This window comes from Cyanistes caeruleus, chromosome 1 (assembly GCF_971803275.1).
Source record: "Cyanistes caeruleus chromosome 1, bCyaCae1.hap1.1, whole genome shotgun sequence".
NCBI classification, from domain to species: domain Eukaryota; kingdom Metazoa; phylum Chordata; class Aves; order Passeriformes; family Paridae; genus Cyanistes; species Cyanistes caeruleus.
This window is the reverse complement of record NC_141701.1, coordinates 136,171,899-136,189,492: the sequence shown is the minus strand read 5'-3', so window position 1 is coordinate 136,189,492 and position 17,594 is coordinate 136,171,899. Positions and strand designations below refer to the sequence as shown.

General features: G+C 39.5%; 1 protein-coding gene across 3 annotated transcripts in view; it reads right to left on the bottom strand.

The window, feature by feature from the left end:
• The window catches only part of MYO3A (myosin IIIA), a 116,068-nt gene that overhangs the window by 12,252 nt on the left and 86,222 nt on the right, over positions 1–17,594 (bottom strand). For 2 of the 3 annotated variants that reach the window (XM_086861413.1, XM_086861406.1), the window contains exons 24-31: positions 17,008–17,085; positions 13,892–14,097; positions 11,686–11,797; positions 10,871–11,033; positions 10,142–10,228; positions 6,886–7,009; positions 5,162–6,080; positions 4,366–4,504 (exon numbers count right to left, since the gene is read on the bottom strand). In XM_086861413.1, the coding sequence (XP_086717539.1) occupies positions 4,366–4,504; positions 5,162–6,080; positions 6,886–7,009; positions 10,142–10,228; positions 10,871–11,033; positions 11,686–11,797; positions 13,892–14,097; positions 17,008–17,085 (1,828 nt within the window). Of the gene's footprint in view, positions 1–4,365; positions 4,505–5,161; positions 6,081–6,885; positions 7,010–10,141; positions 10,229–10,870; positions 11,034–11,685; positions 11,798–13,891; positions 14,098–17,007; positions 17,086–17,526; positions 17,569–17,594 lie in introns of all 3 variants that reach the window. The other variant, XM_086861399.1, reaches the window with a different exon arrangement.

Below are 17,594 nucleotides of genomic sequence, written 5' to 3'. Positions count from 1 at the left end.
ACATGAGGATGTAACTACGTTTGGAATTTGCACCAAGAAAAGCACTGCTCTTTTACATTCTGATTAGTTACTTTCAGGTATTTTTAATTCATTGGATGTTTAACATAGCCAGATTTGGAAATTATGGCTGATGGCTGCAAATTCTTAGCAATCTGGAAAAAACCCAGAGGGATTACTCTGGCACACATATATTAGTAAAAACTGCAAGAGACTGAGAACTTTCAGACTGTGTACAGCAGAGGCTGACAGTGTTTGATCTCTCACACCCAAGTCCCACATCCCCATTGAGGGAAGCAGTTTCAGTCTCTGGCTGACACTAATTCAGAATCACAGAATAATAAACATTGGAAAAGACCTCTAATATCAAGTCCAGACTGGACCATCTTTCCAGATGGACCATGGCATGAAGTGCCATGTCCAGCTGTTTCTTAAACATCTCCAAGGATGGTGACTCCACCACTTCCTTGAGAAATCCATTCCAATGCTTAACTGATGTCCAGCCTGAACCTCCCCTGGTACAGCTTGAGGCCATGTCCTCTCATCCTGTCACTGGTTCCTGGGAGAAGAGGCCAACCCCCAGCTGGCTGCACCCTCCTGTCAGGCAGTTGTAGAGAGTGATAAGGTCACCCCTGAGCCTCCTTTTCTCCAGACTGAACACCCCCAGGTCCCTCAGCTGCTCCTCATTGGACTTTTGCTCCAGACCCTTCACCAGCTTTGTTGCCCTTCTCTGGACTTGCTCCAGCGCCTCTCACCTTCTCTGAGTCTGGTGATCTGGGATTACTGATCCTTAAGAGGATATTTAAGGAAAATGGTGTATTCATGACCTCCCAGATCTTATGCTCTGCCATGGATCTGAGCAACTCCCAACACAGACCTTCTACATCCTGGCTGTGTGGTGCCCAAAGGGCCACTCCTGTAGCCAAGAACCACCAGCCAGCAGTGATTGCCTACCCTGTTTTTCCTCCAGTCCCATGCCTCAGTGCTCCCTGGCTGACTACTCACTTGCAAAGAAGAAAGTCTGGCTGGTGAATGCTGCTCTGCTCACCCAGGGCTACACAAGCTCCCTTCTCCTTGCAAAGCCTGCCCATTAAATTCCCGTAAATAGTGCCTTGACAGCAGGAGGAATCCTGGATGAAAACCCTGCTTGTCTTATTGCCTCGTTTAGTTGAAAATGTCCTCAGCTGCATCAGGGTTCCTCCGACCAAGTAAATTTCATTCTAAATATAGAAAATTCTCTTCCTGAGATTTTGTACTTGAACTGTCATTTAATAAGTAGAGGGATGAGCACTATGATTCATCTGGGAAAAAAAGAAAAAAAATTCCTCCCATAAGGATCAAATTCCCCTCACTCAGGCTTTGATCTCAAAAAACTTGACAGCAGTCATTTGTGCATCTGTTCTGACACCACAGCAACCCAAGGCTCACCAGCACTCCAAGGGTGCAGTTCTGGGGTGCAGCTATTACATTTGGCTGAAAGCATGTAAGAAACAAATATAACCTACTCAGACATTCAAGCCACAGAGAATTTTGTTTAATCCAGGAACCTCACACAGCTTGCTTTATGCATTTTATAAATACAAAGAAATTAATTTAAGAACAACTTACTTAACCTTGTGGATTTAAGATTAAATTAACCTTTTGCTCAGATGTTCTTTGAACTGCAAGCTTTGAATTTTTATTGAAACCAAACAAACAAGCAAACCATTTTAAAAATGTGAGCATTTGTCACAGTATGCCATCAGATGTCCCTCAGTTCTCCCCTTCTGTGAGTAGCAAAGGTAATAAAATACTTTATCAGAGGATGTGGTAAGTTGTGTTATTGTATAATGGCCACCTACCCACAGAAAAAGGCAGCCAAGCTCTCTTATCTAGTTATAAAATACAATTCACGTGCTATATTTGTAAAACAACATATAAAACTAGTGAAGCTGATGAAAAAGTGTAAATAAATGTAAATGACCGACATAATTACAAATAGGTAAATACCACATGATTTGAAGAACACCTAAAGCTCAATAATCCCTGCCTTCAAAAGAATAGGACAGGAAAAGCAGCCACAGAGGGAAAGCTGCAGTAAAAGCATATCTTCTGTAAATGAGTGTTTATAAATCCTACTGTAACACATAATGTAGGCAGGTAGACAGGAAGGTTCTTCCCTGCTAATAAGGCAGTGGATCACCTCATCTACTTGCTTCACTTTAGCATGACCATCTGCAGGACCTTACCTCAAATCTTTTGGGGGTTATAGATATTTTTCTGTATTGCATAGAGAAAGAAAATACGATACCCAGAGTGTTGGTAACTCCTGTGTTTTAGACAGTACAGCTTAAGTGAACTGAACACAGGCATATTGTTACTTAAATATTCTCTACATCTAGTTAGATCATGTTTGCTATAATAAACATCTACTTAAGACAATGAAGCTTTGTGATAAAGCCAGTTTCCAAATTTCTTAAAGGCAAACTAGAATTACTGCAGTATACTGTCTTCACTATCTTGTGCATTGGTCATAGCTGGAAAAGAAACAGTTTTCCTGTCATGTGGATTATGTTAAAGTGTAGAAAAAGAATGTTCACATTCCACACCAAGAAAGGTTTTTCAGTGGACAGGTTAACACATTTTACCACTGCAAAACTTCTGCACTGTGACACCACAGGGTTTTACAGCAGCATGACATTTTCAGAGATAAAGGGAAGTGAAGTGGCTGACTGGTCATCCCTTTAGGCAGGGTTGGATGCACAGGTGAAAAACCCTGGCAAGCTTTTGTCTCCTGTAAAGATACTTAAATTAATAGTAGTGTGAAGGGTAGACTTCACTGCATTTTGCACATGGCAGGAACACACTGGTACATTTTCCCCTGGTTCACTCGTACAAGTGATGAGATCTTTAACTAATAAAACAGGGATTTGTATATTCTCTTTTCCCCTTTATCTACCTCTTTTCTCTAGCTTCTGTTGAAAAATGTGTTAGAACCAAGAGATATTTTCCAAAGCATTTATTTTTAATTGCTCATGTTTACCTTGTCAAAAAATCAGTATTTAGTGGAGAGCTCAACACGAGACCATTAATGACAATCACAAACCTCTCTCTGTCTTTAATGAAAGGTCATGGCATTTCTTTTCTCTTGCAGACTCTGGTCTTGGAAACAGTCAGAACTACACAGATTACCTACCAGCAGGCAGTTTACACTTAGAGGTGTAAACACCAAGCCCTCATTTAAGCAGCCTGCCCATTTGAGAGGCCTCCAAAGCAGGATTGAAGTACTTTTAAGATCTTCTCAATGAAGTCATGGGAACAGAAAGAAATTTCATCACACATGACAACTGAATCCACAATGTTATAATGAAAATAGCACAACTAGCTCTGGGCAGTGAGAGACAGTCCTAGATGTTTTCCCAGCTCTTCCCCAGAGGCAGTGCAGTGAGCTCACACAAGCCCTGCCACACAAATGGAGACACAGCCAGTTATCTGCCACATCTGCCCTCATCTTCCTCCACATCTGCAGCCCAGGACATGAGCTGAGAAAATTCCTTGTTACATCTATTCCAACAGAAGGGGTCTGAGCAGCCCAGTCAGTTCTTCGGGGTCCTTTTGGTGTAGCACAGGTCTTAATGATCTGCATGCTCAGAATCCCATGTCCTCTTTATTCTCCCAGTACTCTTCCCCACTGCCACCCAAGCTGCTCCAAGCATATTTGCATTTTGGCAACCTTCACTGCCCATGTTAACTGGAATATAAATATCTCTGGAGTGTATTTCTAGAGATCATGCCCTTTTAAGTGCGTGAGTTAAATGGATGCTGAGTATTAATAAAACTTTACATGAAATCTTAAGGACATATCCACCAACTTGGGTAGGAGTTACAGGTTTTTAATAACCTCAGATGAATCTGTGGATAACTAAAAATTCACTCAGTGTATATGTCATAAACTTTAGTAAATTGTTTGACATATTACTTAAAAAACTGTTTTGTTTTGAAAGCATAGTCCCATATCCTACCAATACCACACACGGTTGAGTGACACCTGAGTTAACAAGAGCCAATATTGAATTTTTACCAAATAAAAGTATTACTAGAGATTGTGTGTCTAGGTCTCACAAAGGTTCATTCAGCAATCTAAGCAGCAGTGAAACAGAATACCAAGAAAAATGGTAAATACATAAATCCCAACCAGATTTGGGTATTTCTCTGGAAACTGCATTCCAGACATATACTGATATAGGGCTTAGTACAAAAATATACAGCCAGAGTAATATGAGCAGCTGGAATTATCTCATCTACTCGTTCCCTGACCTGACCAGGAGTAGTTTCTTGTCAGTCCTGTTTACAAATGAAAATTCTGCCAACAGTAAGGTTAAACATTACCTGACTGACAAACATGAGAAGAAAGCCGGCCATTAGCTTGCTTATCTTTGGATATCATCACGGGTCTCAGCTGATGGGACAATATCATTTCATTCAGTTTTTGCTGCAATGCTAAGTAATCTTCAGATAATTTTGATATCTGAAAAATATATTTTTACATTATTATAGAAATAAGCATACATGTTCCAAAGTAATCAAAGGTAAAATAGCAGACTAGAGAATTAATTTAAAAGGTATTGCTCCAATGACTGCAGTGCACACCTCTACCACATTTACTTCCTCATCTCTTGAAAAAAATGAAGATGGGAAAAGGAAGACACATAGGAAACTCAACACTGCAGTCCAGTCCTACAGCTACTTCTTATTCATACACGTGGGCACATGGTGCCTTGAGGATGCAAGATTGCTTCTACAGCTGTAGGCATACTTCTCTGCACATGTGCAAGTCTCTGACATTGGCACAGCAACTTTAGCTTCATTTACAGGGACATTTCACAAGTGTACTGAATTAGGGACCTTGATGGGTAAACAAACATTTGGAAGGCAAAGCTTCTGCATTTAACTTAAATCAGACTAACATTATTTTTGCCGGTACTCTTTGATTTCTCCTCCTTACAGAAAAAGCTATTTTCTCTTGCAAACTAAAATATGCATTTTTATAGAATACACATTACAAAATCTCTGTCTCAGTTTCAAGAGCAAAACCTTGGTGCCATAGAAGTTGGTAAAATAAGTTTCCCATTCTGTCATTGCTCAGAGTATTATACTCCACATACATTGCTTACAAGCTTCTTACCTGTCGTGAAAAGGCTGCCAAATCACAGGCCTCTTTCTCTGAATCTCCCTTCAGTGTATTAGAGTCTTCAGCCTCTGTGCTGGTGCTTTCCCTACCTTTTGTTGTTTGGGGATTGTTATTTTGAATGTGTATTGTTTCTGTTAGCTCCTTTGCTGTTTTCTCTTGACTTTTGCAAGGTAGTTTCCCTTCTTTTCTGAGCTGTCCCCTCCTTCTGTAACCTCGGTAATTGCTCTGAATTACCACAGCTGCCTTCTCTTTGTCTTCTGAACCTTGTTTTTCTGCCTCAGCTTGCTTACATGAGCCTCTTCTTAGTGACTCTTTTCTTGTGATTCCTTTACCTCCTGTAGGCATCGCTGCTTCACGCTTTAGGTGATTTCTTTCCACATCCCTGTCAGTCCTGGGCTGGACCACAGCAGATTCTTGATTTTGCCAGTCTGCACCAAGTGTGTCTTGATTATCTTGCTCTTGCTGGAGTCTAGGTTCAGCTGAGGTTTTGACAAAAGATTTGCTGGGTAACTCTTCTAGAGAGTCCTGTTCTTCACCTTCACTAACCTCTTCTCCTGCCAGGTTCTGCTTCACAGAAGCTGCCTCTCCTTCAGTAGCTGTTTGCTGTTGCTCCTCTACATTCCCCATGTCACTGCACCTACAGCACTTGGTATCAGTGACAGCATCATGTTCATCTTGAGTCTCCTCGCTTGCCACTTCTTCCAGTGTATCATTTTGAGCTGGCTGCAGTTGTGCTTCAAGGAATTCCACAGCAGATAATTCGTCCTCTGCTATGGCAGCTGCTTCTTCTTCTGTTCTAGGGAGGGCACTCTCCACTTCAGTTGGACTTTCCTCAGGATCCTGAAGTTCTTCATCATTTTCCTTCTTGCTAATGGAAGCTGCATTTTCAATTTCTTGCTTTCTAAGTGATTCCCTGAATGGAACAGAGTTTTGGGCAAAAAATACAGCTGAAGGAGATGAAGAATAGAGACAACTTTACAACTACTTTTGGCAGTCTTTGTGTACTGATTGGCAATTTGATACATTGCAACATGGGAAAGATTTAGTACATATAGCTGAAATTAAAGATAGCAATTTATGTTATTATTATTATTATTATCATCATCATCATCTCTTAAAGTGAAAAGGGATGATATTATTATCATCAACATCACTGTCTCTTAAGTTAAAAGGGACATCCCTTTAATTGCCAGGAAGACAATCTAGGTTGCGTGAGAGCTGATAAAACAGTAAAGAATTAATTTAAATGTTAACAAAAACATAAGGCATAAACCTTTTAGCATCTCAGGAATGTATAAATACACACAACCCTAAAGGTATTCCGTGTTTCCTCTGTCATCACTTTTGCTTATCTCAAACAGTGACTTAAAGTGAGGACAGTCCCTTGCAGATATCTATCTCACTCTTGTCTGAACATTTTTTATTATGAGCTAATTCCAAAAAGGAGACTCTTCTGTAGATTACATTTCTATAATTCTATAGATTAACACTACAGATAGGTACAGTATTGTTAATCTTTCTTCTAAATGTGCCTTTTTTCCTTGGGCTTGAAAAGATGAGAAAATAGGCTACTGCCATTAAAAACCTTCACATAAATATACATCACTTCTACATATCTAGAATAATCCTAATTTGCTTCACTCTTATAATGTTGTAATTCAGTATTGTAATTACTGGAGAGGGACACATTTGAGTGACATAAGAGAAAATAACACTACCTCCTGCTTTTGAAGACCTTCCTCTCCTTATATCCCCTGTAGTGAGACTGAATTGTTATTGCTGCTTTGTTTCTTGTTTCAGTTAGTTCTTTTCTCTTCTTCCTGAGTAAGTATCCTCTGGCAACTGATACAAATTGTAATGCAAAACAACCTTAGGCAACAAGCAATGGGTGTCACATACATTTCAGACAGTCAAATACTAACAGCATTAAACAAAAGCTAATAAGGAAATACAGACCAGGGTGCCTATTATGCTGATGTTTCATCTGAAATAATTCCCATAAAATCTTTTTGAGATTTCAGAAAGCTGTACCCATTCTACATGAGAATACAACAAGCTCTTTCTTCATATTTTGTTGGACTAAAGAAAATACAGGAAGATGCAGAATAAAACAGCAGCACAGAGAGATAGAAGTAATTCTCGAACAGCGCTCTGAGGTTAATGTACCTGTTTTGCCTGATTCAGGCAATTGATTTGACTCTGTCTTTCATTTCCATGGCAAATGCCTGATTATCAGTCTGTAGAGATTACCAGGCTGTCAACTGGCACAGGCTTGGAATTAGCTGTACGTTCAATAGATCAGAGAGAAACTGAGAATTTTATAGCTCGGCAGTTACGGAGGACTTAGCTCATGTTCCTTCTGCAAACACCCGTTATTCAAAATGAAAAGGCTCAGCAGGAAAGATGTGCTAAGCTCCACAGTAACCAGGTTCACTGTGGCAGAGAAACTCCCTGCTTGTGGTTTGTGGAAGGCACAAGCTTAATTTTCTAGTCTGAACCAGAAATAAGGACTCAAACATGGGCCTTCCCTGAGCCATGTAGGTGCTGACAGGTCCCTGGGCCTTGATGCAGTTGCCAGCACATTGGTATCTGGTGCCATCTGAAGTGCTCCAGGACAGTGAGGCATGCACATGGAGCTGGCAGAAAGAACAGGACAGATGGGGCTTTCTGGACAGGAAAAGTTGGGTATAGCAGGTGAAAGAAAGCTGGAGGCCAGACAAGATAACCAGGGCACCTCGAATGACACTAGATACCAGTATGAGGGAAAATGAGCTGAGCATTTGCTTATTTTGAATAAAATTATTCAAATCCTAGGCTCTACTGACTACTGAGCAGTTTAGATTCCCCAGACCACATTTAGGCATCTACACTGAAGTGTCTTAATCAGAAACTGAATTGCATTCAGAATGTTGCTTCAAAAGTTTTTGAACTTGCAAATAATTTCCTAATGGGAACTGGCACAGTCTCCATAGTACTGTGATTTGGACAAAACTGCAGTTCCAGGGATTCAGCACAATCTGCTAATCCCTGGAAAAATAAAAAACACAAGTGTTTTTTCACAAAGTGTTTTGTCAAAATATTTCTGTTGAACTCTAATTCCAAATGCAGTACCATGAGTATGGGGATACTGGATTAAGGTGATTAAAATACCCTCTGGATATGGTAGATATGGGACTCTTTCTTCAACTCTGCTGAGAGTGTTTTGCATCACAGTGAACAGGTCAAGCTCTCTTGAAAATAAGAAGGGAGCATTAGCAGTCTCTTCCAACACATTCATATAACTTAGTGCTAAGTTTTATGTGCTTTAGCATTCCCCACTCAGACCAGCTTGGGCTCCACTAGGTGCAGTCAATCAGTGTAAGAAGCACCATATAAAAAGGGCATAAATTACACCTTGATAACTGGATATAAGATAAAGAAACACAAATACTAGGAAGTAGCACAATTGGATTTTATACTGCAGTCTGACAGGATCTTAGAAAAATGGAAATTGTAAAGCACTTGGAATACTTCTTGAGTTTCTTGGATTTCTGAGGCAATTCTCTTTCCATTTTCATATAAAAGGAGCTCAACCGGAGTTTAAACAAATCAAGTTATCAATGTTATCAATGGACATACCAATATAAGTTGCATCTGGTCTTTTTAGATTGTTTTGGTTCACTTCTGAGGTTTTCTGAGAAGTTTGTTATGAGATAGTTGCTGTCTAAGCTTTGTTTTCAAACAGGAAGAGGAGTTTTGTATTGCTTTAGAAATAAATGGGGGGAAAATGGAGAGAGCTAAGTAAAAATGGACTTCATTTTACTTTTGGTTTCTTGTGCACTGAAAAAGTTGAAACTGCAGACATGACAGAGAAGGTGGACAAAAAGAAACATTCGGGACATCAGCAGAGTGAAGAGGTAAATTTATCCTTTTGCATTTGCTAAACATCCTAATATAATTGACAAGGTTTAGATGTGTAATGATTGTTGGCACATTACTGGATTTTATGCTGGTTTTAGATTGTTTTCCACATTGATGAAGTTCTACCAACTGCAGTGAAGTGATCTTCAGTACAAACACTGCAATTAACAGAACATCTGACAACGGCTAAAACCAGCACTGGTGGTGGTATTTACTCAAGAAGGTGCATCTGAGGCTGTTTAAATCTAGATAGCCTGGGTACTGGCAACATTAGCTTATATCTGGGTTGCTACCTTTGTAATTACTGAAAATGCTGTGCAGATTTGTGCCAGCTGTTTCTACAGAATCATAAAATCATAGAATGGTTTGTGTTGGAAGGGATTTTAAAGATCATCTACTTCCAACCCCACTGCCATGGGCAGGGACACCTTCCACTAGACCAGGTTGCTCAGAGCCCCATCCAACCTGGCCTTCAGTCCTGTATCTCTCCAGCTGCACTGCTCTTGATTTCAGAGCTGCCTAGACTGTGTCTAGCTGGGGGATGTCTCTGCAGGGACAGGGAAGACCAAAGTACAGGGAGGAAAAAGGGATGTCCCATAGCAACACCTCGGCCCAGGGTCATTATGGCTGCAAAAAGAGAAACAAAGTGATGGCAAAAAAGATAAAGAGACCTGAGTGAATTTACAGCTTGCAGTCTTCCAAAACATAACCATCACTGATATGTAACAAACCTTATTCTTAATTGACCCATACACACATGATACACAGTGTCATGTGGGTTTCAACAACAGCCATAGCTGGGCAGCTGCAGTACTTCAATACCTGACTAGGAGTGACAAGGTTTGTGATGGCATTTGAGCATCCCACCTCACAGCAGTCAAAAATGCCTGAACCACTCCAGGTACAGGTAACAGAATACACTGACCCATTTCAACCACTGTGCATAGACATGTAATAGGTAAGTTATACCTCAGAACATGCAAATGAGCATAGCCAATCAGTGTAGCAAGAATCTGAGTCAACATATTGTGTATAGATAGCACATTAAAAGCCAAGAAAGCAAACAATTCTTACTTGCTTGAAATTTGGTAATATATTCTTCCACTTTTTTATTGTGCTTTGCATTTTTGTATTCTTTACGAGCAACAAACCCCCTGTAAGCTGAAAAGAGATGTTAAAAACTAGGTAATCTACTAGGTACAAAAAAGAATAAAAATATTATGGAATTACAGACCTCTTATTAAAATATTCATAAATATTTTGCAGGCTTTATCTTTCAAAAAAACATGGCAAACAAGCACAAATAGTAAATCTACATAAAAATACATGTTCTGGTAAGTAAAGTTATTATGAAATAAATGAATATAAAACACAAGATAATCGGAAAGCAAAATAAGATTATGTTTGAAAGTATTAAAAAAATCAGTTGATGCCTCCATCAACAGGGTAATTTGCCTTATTATCTAGGACAGTTAATATATTTTATTTTCATTATTACATTATACAGCCTTGTCAGTGCATGCCAGAATATTATTAAGAGTATCATCTATGCAATCACACCCTTCTATTCTTAAAATTGCCTATTAAATGTAACACTGATAAATGTAATTTCAGTAAAGAGATTGTCATAACCTGGTTAAAATAAATTTTTCTTCATAACAACAGATATGACCAAGTATAAGGTATTTTGTCAAATGTAACAGCAGGAAAGGAGCAAAATCCACATCCAGCATGCACATTCATCTATCAACTATACACATGCACTAGCTTTAAGCAAAATGTTAAATGTTTTAAAGCTATTACCTGACTGTATTTTAATAGCACTTTGTTCCCTTTGTTCCTTTATCTTTTTGTACCTCCTCGAACCCAGCCACCCTCTGACATAAGCTTGAATCAGAATAATCATGTCAACTGTCTCCTTCCGCATTAAATTCAGCTGCTCCACATGATAGTATTTGAGGAATACCTTAAAAAGAGAAACAAAAGTTTTGGTTACCTTCCCAACCCTTTATTCACTCAATCTATTTACTATCAACAAGAATTACAAGTTGGTTTCAAATGATGAACAGACCCTTCAGCTGTAGTACCCTAAGGGCCATTCTCAGAGACAGTATTTTCATTGTTTGGGATATTAGTTTACCTTACTCTTCTCTTCAGCATCTTCAGTCAGTCCCTGCTTATTAATTTATTATGGCAAGATTTTTAAAAGTTCCACTGCAAACCTTCAGTCTGTAATTACAAATCTGTTTTCAAAACTACAAGGCTGACAGTTTTGTTAACCTCACAAACCTCAGGTATATTACATAAATGTGATCCAAATCTGGAACCTTCAATTTCTCAGTTTCTGAATTTTAAACCTAAAGCATGGTTTATTTAGTAAATTGCTTTTATCAAGCATGAAACTCACGTAAGTCCTGAAAAATTAGTCCAGCACAAGGGTCCCCAACACATTCCTGTTACAACAGGCAGGACTTTGCTTAAAGACTATTAAGGACTTTGCTTTCTAAAAAGAGTAGAGACCAAGAGCTACTCCAACCAAATGGGTGAGAAAACAAATTGTTTCATATGGTAACAATGGCATACTGGAATGATGAAGATACAGTATAGTAAAAAATTACTTTAGTTTTTCCAAGAACCCAGTTGTCAAGGTGGGCTTTTTCCAAGATAGCAGCACAGGTCTCTGGGCTGACTGGAGGATCATCATTTGTTTTGTAACAGATGAGGTAATACCTAAAGACAAATGCATGATTATTTATTTGATTAATGGAGGGTAATACATGCAAATACATTTAAACCATTCTTTTAAATAATAAAAACAATTGCATGAAAGAAAACATAGCACTGAAAAAACCAAAACAGCATGTGAAAGAAAGTGCAGTTATTTATACACAGTACTAAGAAACTCAATCAAAAGTGGATGAGTGACATATTGCACACCCTGGAGGGTTTTTTAATTCTATACCAACACCAGAAGGTTTCTAAAAAGAATTCAACCCAAGTAGAGTAGCACACCATTTCTTTCTACACTTGCAGAAAGGGATTTCAATGTCAATATAAAAATAAAATAAATATATTTTTAAAGTTTTTCTGCTTAAATTATATTATTTCATATTTAGAAATGCCATGAAAATTTCCTATCTTATGTGCTGGACCATCTACCCTTGACATATTTAATATGATCTGAAATGCATCCCAGCTCTTGTTAGCTCCTTGGAATCAGTTTTGCATATCCTTTTGGAACATGTAAGTGCCACTGTGACACATCATCTGTAAGCATTTAATCTGGCAAACTCATTACTCAGAATTAATTCTGACTAGGAAAAGAGGTCACGATGCTCACTCATAAAAATTACCTGTGATACACCAGTTCAGCTGCTGGATAGAAAATACTTGTTTGTTCCAGGACTTTCCAAAATGCTCTATAACAAAATAAACCATATCTATCTTGGATTTTTTAATTTAAGAAAATTACATGAATTATGTGTGCTTCCTGACAGTACATTCTGCTTTTTTTCTTGTTATTCAGCCTTTAAACACAAAGCCTGGGTTTACCAGCTTTAAATGATGATAATAGTTTGCTCATGGAATAATAAAAAAAGAGACAATGTCAATTTCTTCATTATCGCCTACAGTTCCTTTTTTTTCTTCCTTCTTCTTTTTGTAAAACACAACTGGCTTATTTTTATTATAACCAAATAATGGTGCCATTATCTCAGGTCTACCTGTAACTCTCAACTAGTAAAAAAACCCAAACTCAAAATAAGACATACATTTAATAAAAATCCTTTTTCCATTGAGGGCCATGTCCTCAGTGCCAGAGATCTTCACAGCCTCACTGTAATCAGGGCCATGCTCTCTAGAGAGCTACCTCATTGTGTTCACTGCTTTTATCTATCTTACCTGAACAGTTGAGAGTTTTTTTTATATAAAAAGCTGCCACCAAAAGCTACAGCACATCTTGTAGTAGTAACTATGATTTCCCATGCTGCACTCTTCCAAAAGCTGTTTTCTTTCAAAACAGCAACAGTTCCAGCATTATTTTTTCAAGAAACAGGTCTATAAAAACATGCCTTTGCTGTTCCCCTCATCTCATGCACCTGCAGCACTCTGCTGCTAGCTCTGTTTCTAGTGCACTATTTCTTTTAAGTATTTCTGTCTGAATAGGTGGTGCTTGCCTCTTCCAAGTTTTCATCTCCATTCCACACATCTTTGTACTGATTCAGACAAATACTCAGGGTCTTTCTAAGAAAAGTACAGATTTTTTGGGCTGGAGGAAGAAGGTAGTTAAAGGAATAATAAAATCACAGAGAGTTCATTACTCTGCTTTTTAACAAGTGACTGATACTTGGGAATTATGTTTTAAACAACACTATGCACTCAATGAACTTTTCAGCCCTAGACTAGGAATCCCAAATTATCTACCCTGCACAAGCAGATGCTGCACAGTGCTGAAGGTTGGGAGCTAGAAGAACTGTGGTGCTCCTTGGATTTGTGGCTGCAAATTCTTGGCTTTAATTTGATGTAATACATTTCTAAAATTCAAGTCCTTGAAGAAACTTGCAGAGTATAAGCAAGTAAATTTTTACCCAAATGCTCAGAGAGCCTGAAAAACCATTCTGAGATTCATTATCTTTTCCTACTCGTTGAAAACAGGTCACTAATCTTGTGCCTGAATAACTCTTGGTCATCCAGTCTATAACCTTCTTTGTCATAGGAAATGTCTTTGTATTTTTTTTCAAAGACCATGCCAAAAACACTGCTAGTGCTTAACAAGGACTGGACAGCAATGTAGGAGAGAAAAGAGGTTCTTCACATTGATGTTACCGTTTTATGAAGTTAGCAAAGAGAATACGATGTGAATAACCCTGTCTTCGAATCCGTGCTGTCTCCAGAATTCCCGTGTAACGCAGCTGAACCAACACTTTTTCTTTGTCGAACTTGTTTGCCTGCCGGTCATTGTTCGGCTTGATGCACCTGACAAAATGAGGCTGGCCAACGACCATTTTGGATAATAAATCCATCAGAGAATACTGCAAAAAAGTAACAAGAGATCTATCACCAGGATACTTATGAAACCTGTATATAGGTCCATGTGTAGTTGAAATTTTATTTCATATTATCAGAATCATGTCCAAAACCATTTCTATTTATTAAACTGGTACTTTAAGAGTAGATGAAGTAAACGACCCAAATTGTAGCTTTTCTAAACTACTAGTGTATACTACTTGAGAGAAACACTGATTCCAAATAAATGTACCAAATTTCATCCAGAACATTCTCACAGATTCCCATGATGTCCAACAGATGACAGAGCACTTACACTCCTTACATTTATTTGCTTATCTCTGAGCTTTGTTGGGTAATTACAGCCATTTTTCCCTTTATTGAAGACCCTTGTTCACCCAGAGAGTAAATCCTCCATCTATGAATGAGAAGTGGAAGAGAAGGAAGGCAATAAATATTTCAATTCCTTCATTAGACTGGAGGAAGCTAAGGCTACCCCAGAAAAAGGGCTGGTTGAACTGCTCTGATCTAGTGTGTCCTGTTCATTGATCAGGATCAATGTTGTTCATTGATCATATCATCATCATAGACTGATGGTGATACAGTAACCGCCCTGCCAAGAGCAAACTTCCGAAGAGGGCCAAGCTAGAAGATCACAATTCCAAAGTTGCATTTTTCCCAGCTCACCGGAGTACCAGGCTAGAAGAGGGGATGTAGCCTGTAGTTCCCCATGCCAACAGAGGGGAATCTGACTGTAAACAACCTTGGCTGGTGTTTTGAAAAATTGGTTCATGGGAGGATCTTATTAAAACACAAATGAAGAGGCTCATTCCTCAAGATTCAACCTGACTCAACAGAAAGAAGCAGCCAGGAGGTAATGCAGCTCAGCAGTACGTTGGTTACATGAAACCAGTGTAGGACGTCAAGAGCCATATGTTTCCTATTAAAATGTGCAATTCCATTCTGGACAGAAGCTGCACCATGCAGCAAAGTGCTTAATTAGCTCCATCACCAGTGTGCCAACTGAACACAAACAAGTAGGACACGCTAATGGATATCTTTTTTTCCATGCAGTCTGAGGTGGCATATGCTTTTCTCAGTCACCCAGAGATTTCTGTGTATGAGCAAACCAGTGGGGCTGAAGGTGAATTGTCATTTAACAGCATTAGCTATCCTGATCTGAGCAAGGATTTCCACTACAGAAAATAGTATCAGAAAAGTGCAAACATAATTAACTTATTTGCAGCCTCGGATGCTAGAAGTGCTGATAATGCACTGAATCACAGACATTAATTTGAATGAGATTCAATTTTTTTTTTTTCATCTAGAATATTCGAACAGTATACAGCTTTGGATCAACCTAAACTGAAATTATCCTTCACAGGATATCAGAATTATCCACAAAGCTGTGCAACTGTATCTAAAAAAGAGAGATCTGGCTCCTCATTGTTCTGAAATAGATGTAAGTGAACTCCCATGGGTCATAAAATCATACAATATACTGACTTGGAAGGAACTCATCAGGATCATCAAGTCTAACTCTTGGCCCTGTGCAGGACGCTGCAAGAATCACACCATGTGCCTGAGAGCATTGTCCAAACACTCCTGGAACTCTGTCAGTCTTGGTGCTGTGACCATTTCCCTGGAGAGCCGGTTCCAGGGCCCAACCACCCTCTGGGTGAAGAGTATTTTCCTGATATCCAACATAAACCTCCCCTGACCCAGCTTCATGCCCTTTCCTTATGTCCTGGTCATGAGAGTGAAGAGAACAGGGCCTGACCCTCCTCTTGCTGTTGAAGGTCACAATGAGGTCTCTCCTCAGTCTCCTCTTCTCCAGGCTGGACAGAAGCTGCTTCTCATGTGGCTCCCCTCCAGACCCTTCACCATCCTCATGGCCCTCCTTTGGATGCTCTTCTCTGATTTCATGTCTTTCTTACACTGTGGCATCCAGAACTGCCCTCAACACCCCCAGTGCAGAGCAGAGCAGGAAAATCCCCTCCCTTGCCCAGCTGGCCATGCTGTGCCTGATGCCCCCCCAGGACAGGGCTGGCCCTCCTGGCTGCCAGGGCACTGCTGGCTCATGTTCAACTTGCCATGGAGCAGGACTCACAGGTCCCTTTCCATGGCACTGCTCTCCAGCCTCTCATTGCCCATTCTCTGCACACAACCAGGGCTGCCCCATCCCAGGTGCAGGTTTTGGCCACTGACTTTCTGAAATGTCATATGGTCATATGGTTGTCTCTGCAGGGAGCCCTCAAGGGAGTCGACAGCTCCTCCAGTTTGGTGTCCTCAGCAAACTTACTTGGTATTCCCTTGAGCTGTGCGCCCAATTTATCATGAACAGCTCCTCAGCCACTTGATGGTTTGCTGGGAGAGATGACTAAACAAGAGTTGGAAATTCAGAGCAGAACCAACTCTGCACCACTTCAGAGAAAAGGATGCTCTTCACTGCTATTTTCTGTTTTAGGACCAGCAGCACAGGCAGTGCTTGGGAAGGTCCAGAGCACTGCTGAGGGAGCCACAAGGATGAACTCTGGGCAGCCTCTGTGCAGTGACCATCAAGAACTTCCTCTGGAGCTCCTGCTTCCAATTAACTTTGCCCTCTTTCTTAAACTCTTAAAGAAATGCTATACCACTAATGTCCAATCTCCCTTTACGTCCCTTTATCTTCCTTGGTGGAAGAACAAGCAAGTGAAAGATTAATATTGATCATCATACACCATCATGACATGTGACTGTGCAACCAAGTACAGTTAAAGATGAAACATCGCAATCTCCTCAAGGTATTTGTACTGCACAGACTGCTGCACCATATATGCAGTTCACAAACTCTAAATGGATCACCACAGACACAACAACTGCATTTCAAGAAGTAAAAGAATATAAAAAAAATTGTTCTACTCTAGAAATATTTATTAAAAGATCTGATATCTTACTCTAAAATAAGAAGCAACTGTCTGTGTTTTCATGCTGGTTGTTTCTCTTGGATGATGTCCAGTATCTCCTGCTTCATTCTATAAAGATGAAGAAAAAAAAAATTACATTTTTCGTCTCTAGTTAGCCTGCAGTGCCCTTTCCAGTGCCCTAAGAAAGCATCCCTCAGAGAACATAAATAATTACAAAAGTATTCTAAACAGCAAAAGTTACAGCATGATCACAAGCACAAATCAGTTACACCAATACTTTGCTACACAATACACAAACATTCACACACACAAAGGGCACAAGTTGGTAACAGAGCATCTAATAACTGCCACAAATAACTGGACAATGTCTAAGTCCTGTCTGTTATTTCATTACCACTGTTAATTTCATAGATCTCTAAGGAACATGGCTATACTCCACACCAATATTTAATTTCTCTTTTCACTAAAATACAGCTGGGAAATAGTACTTTTCCCCCCTGAAGTTGTTATAAAACTATAGCCAGAAAGAAGGGAAACATTAGGTTTTACCTCACGGAAGGAATATGAATTGCACAACACAAAGATATCCAGCTAAACAGAAAAGAAAATAGAAGAGG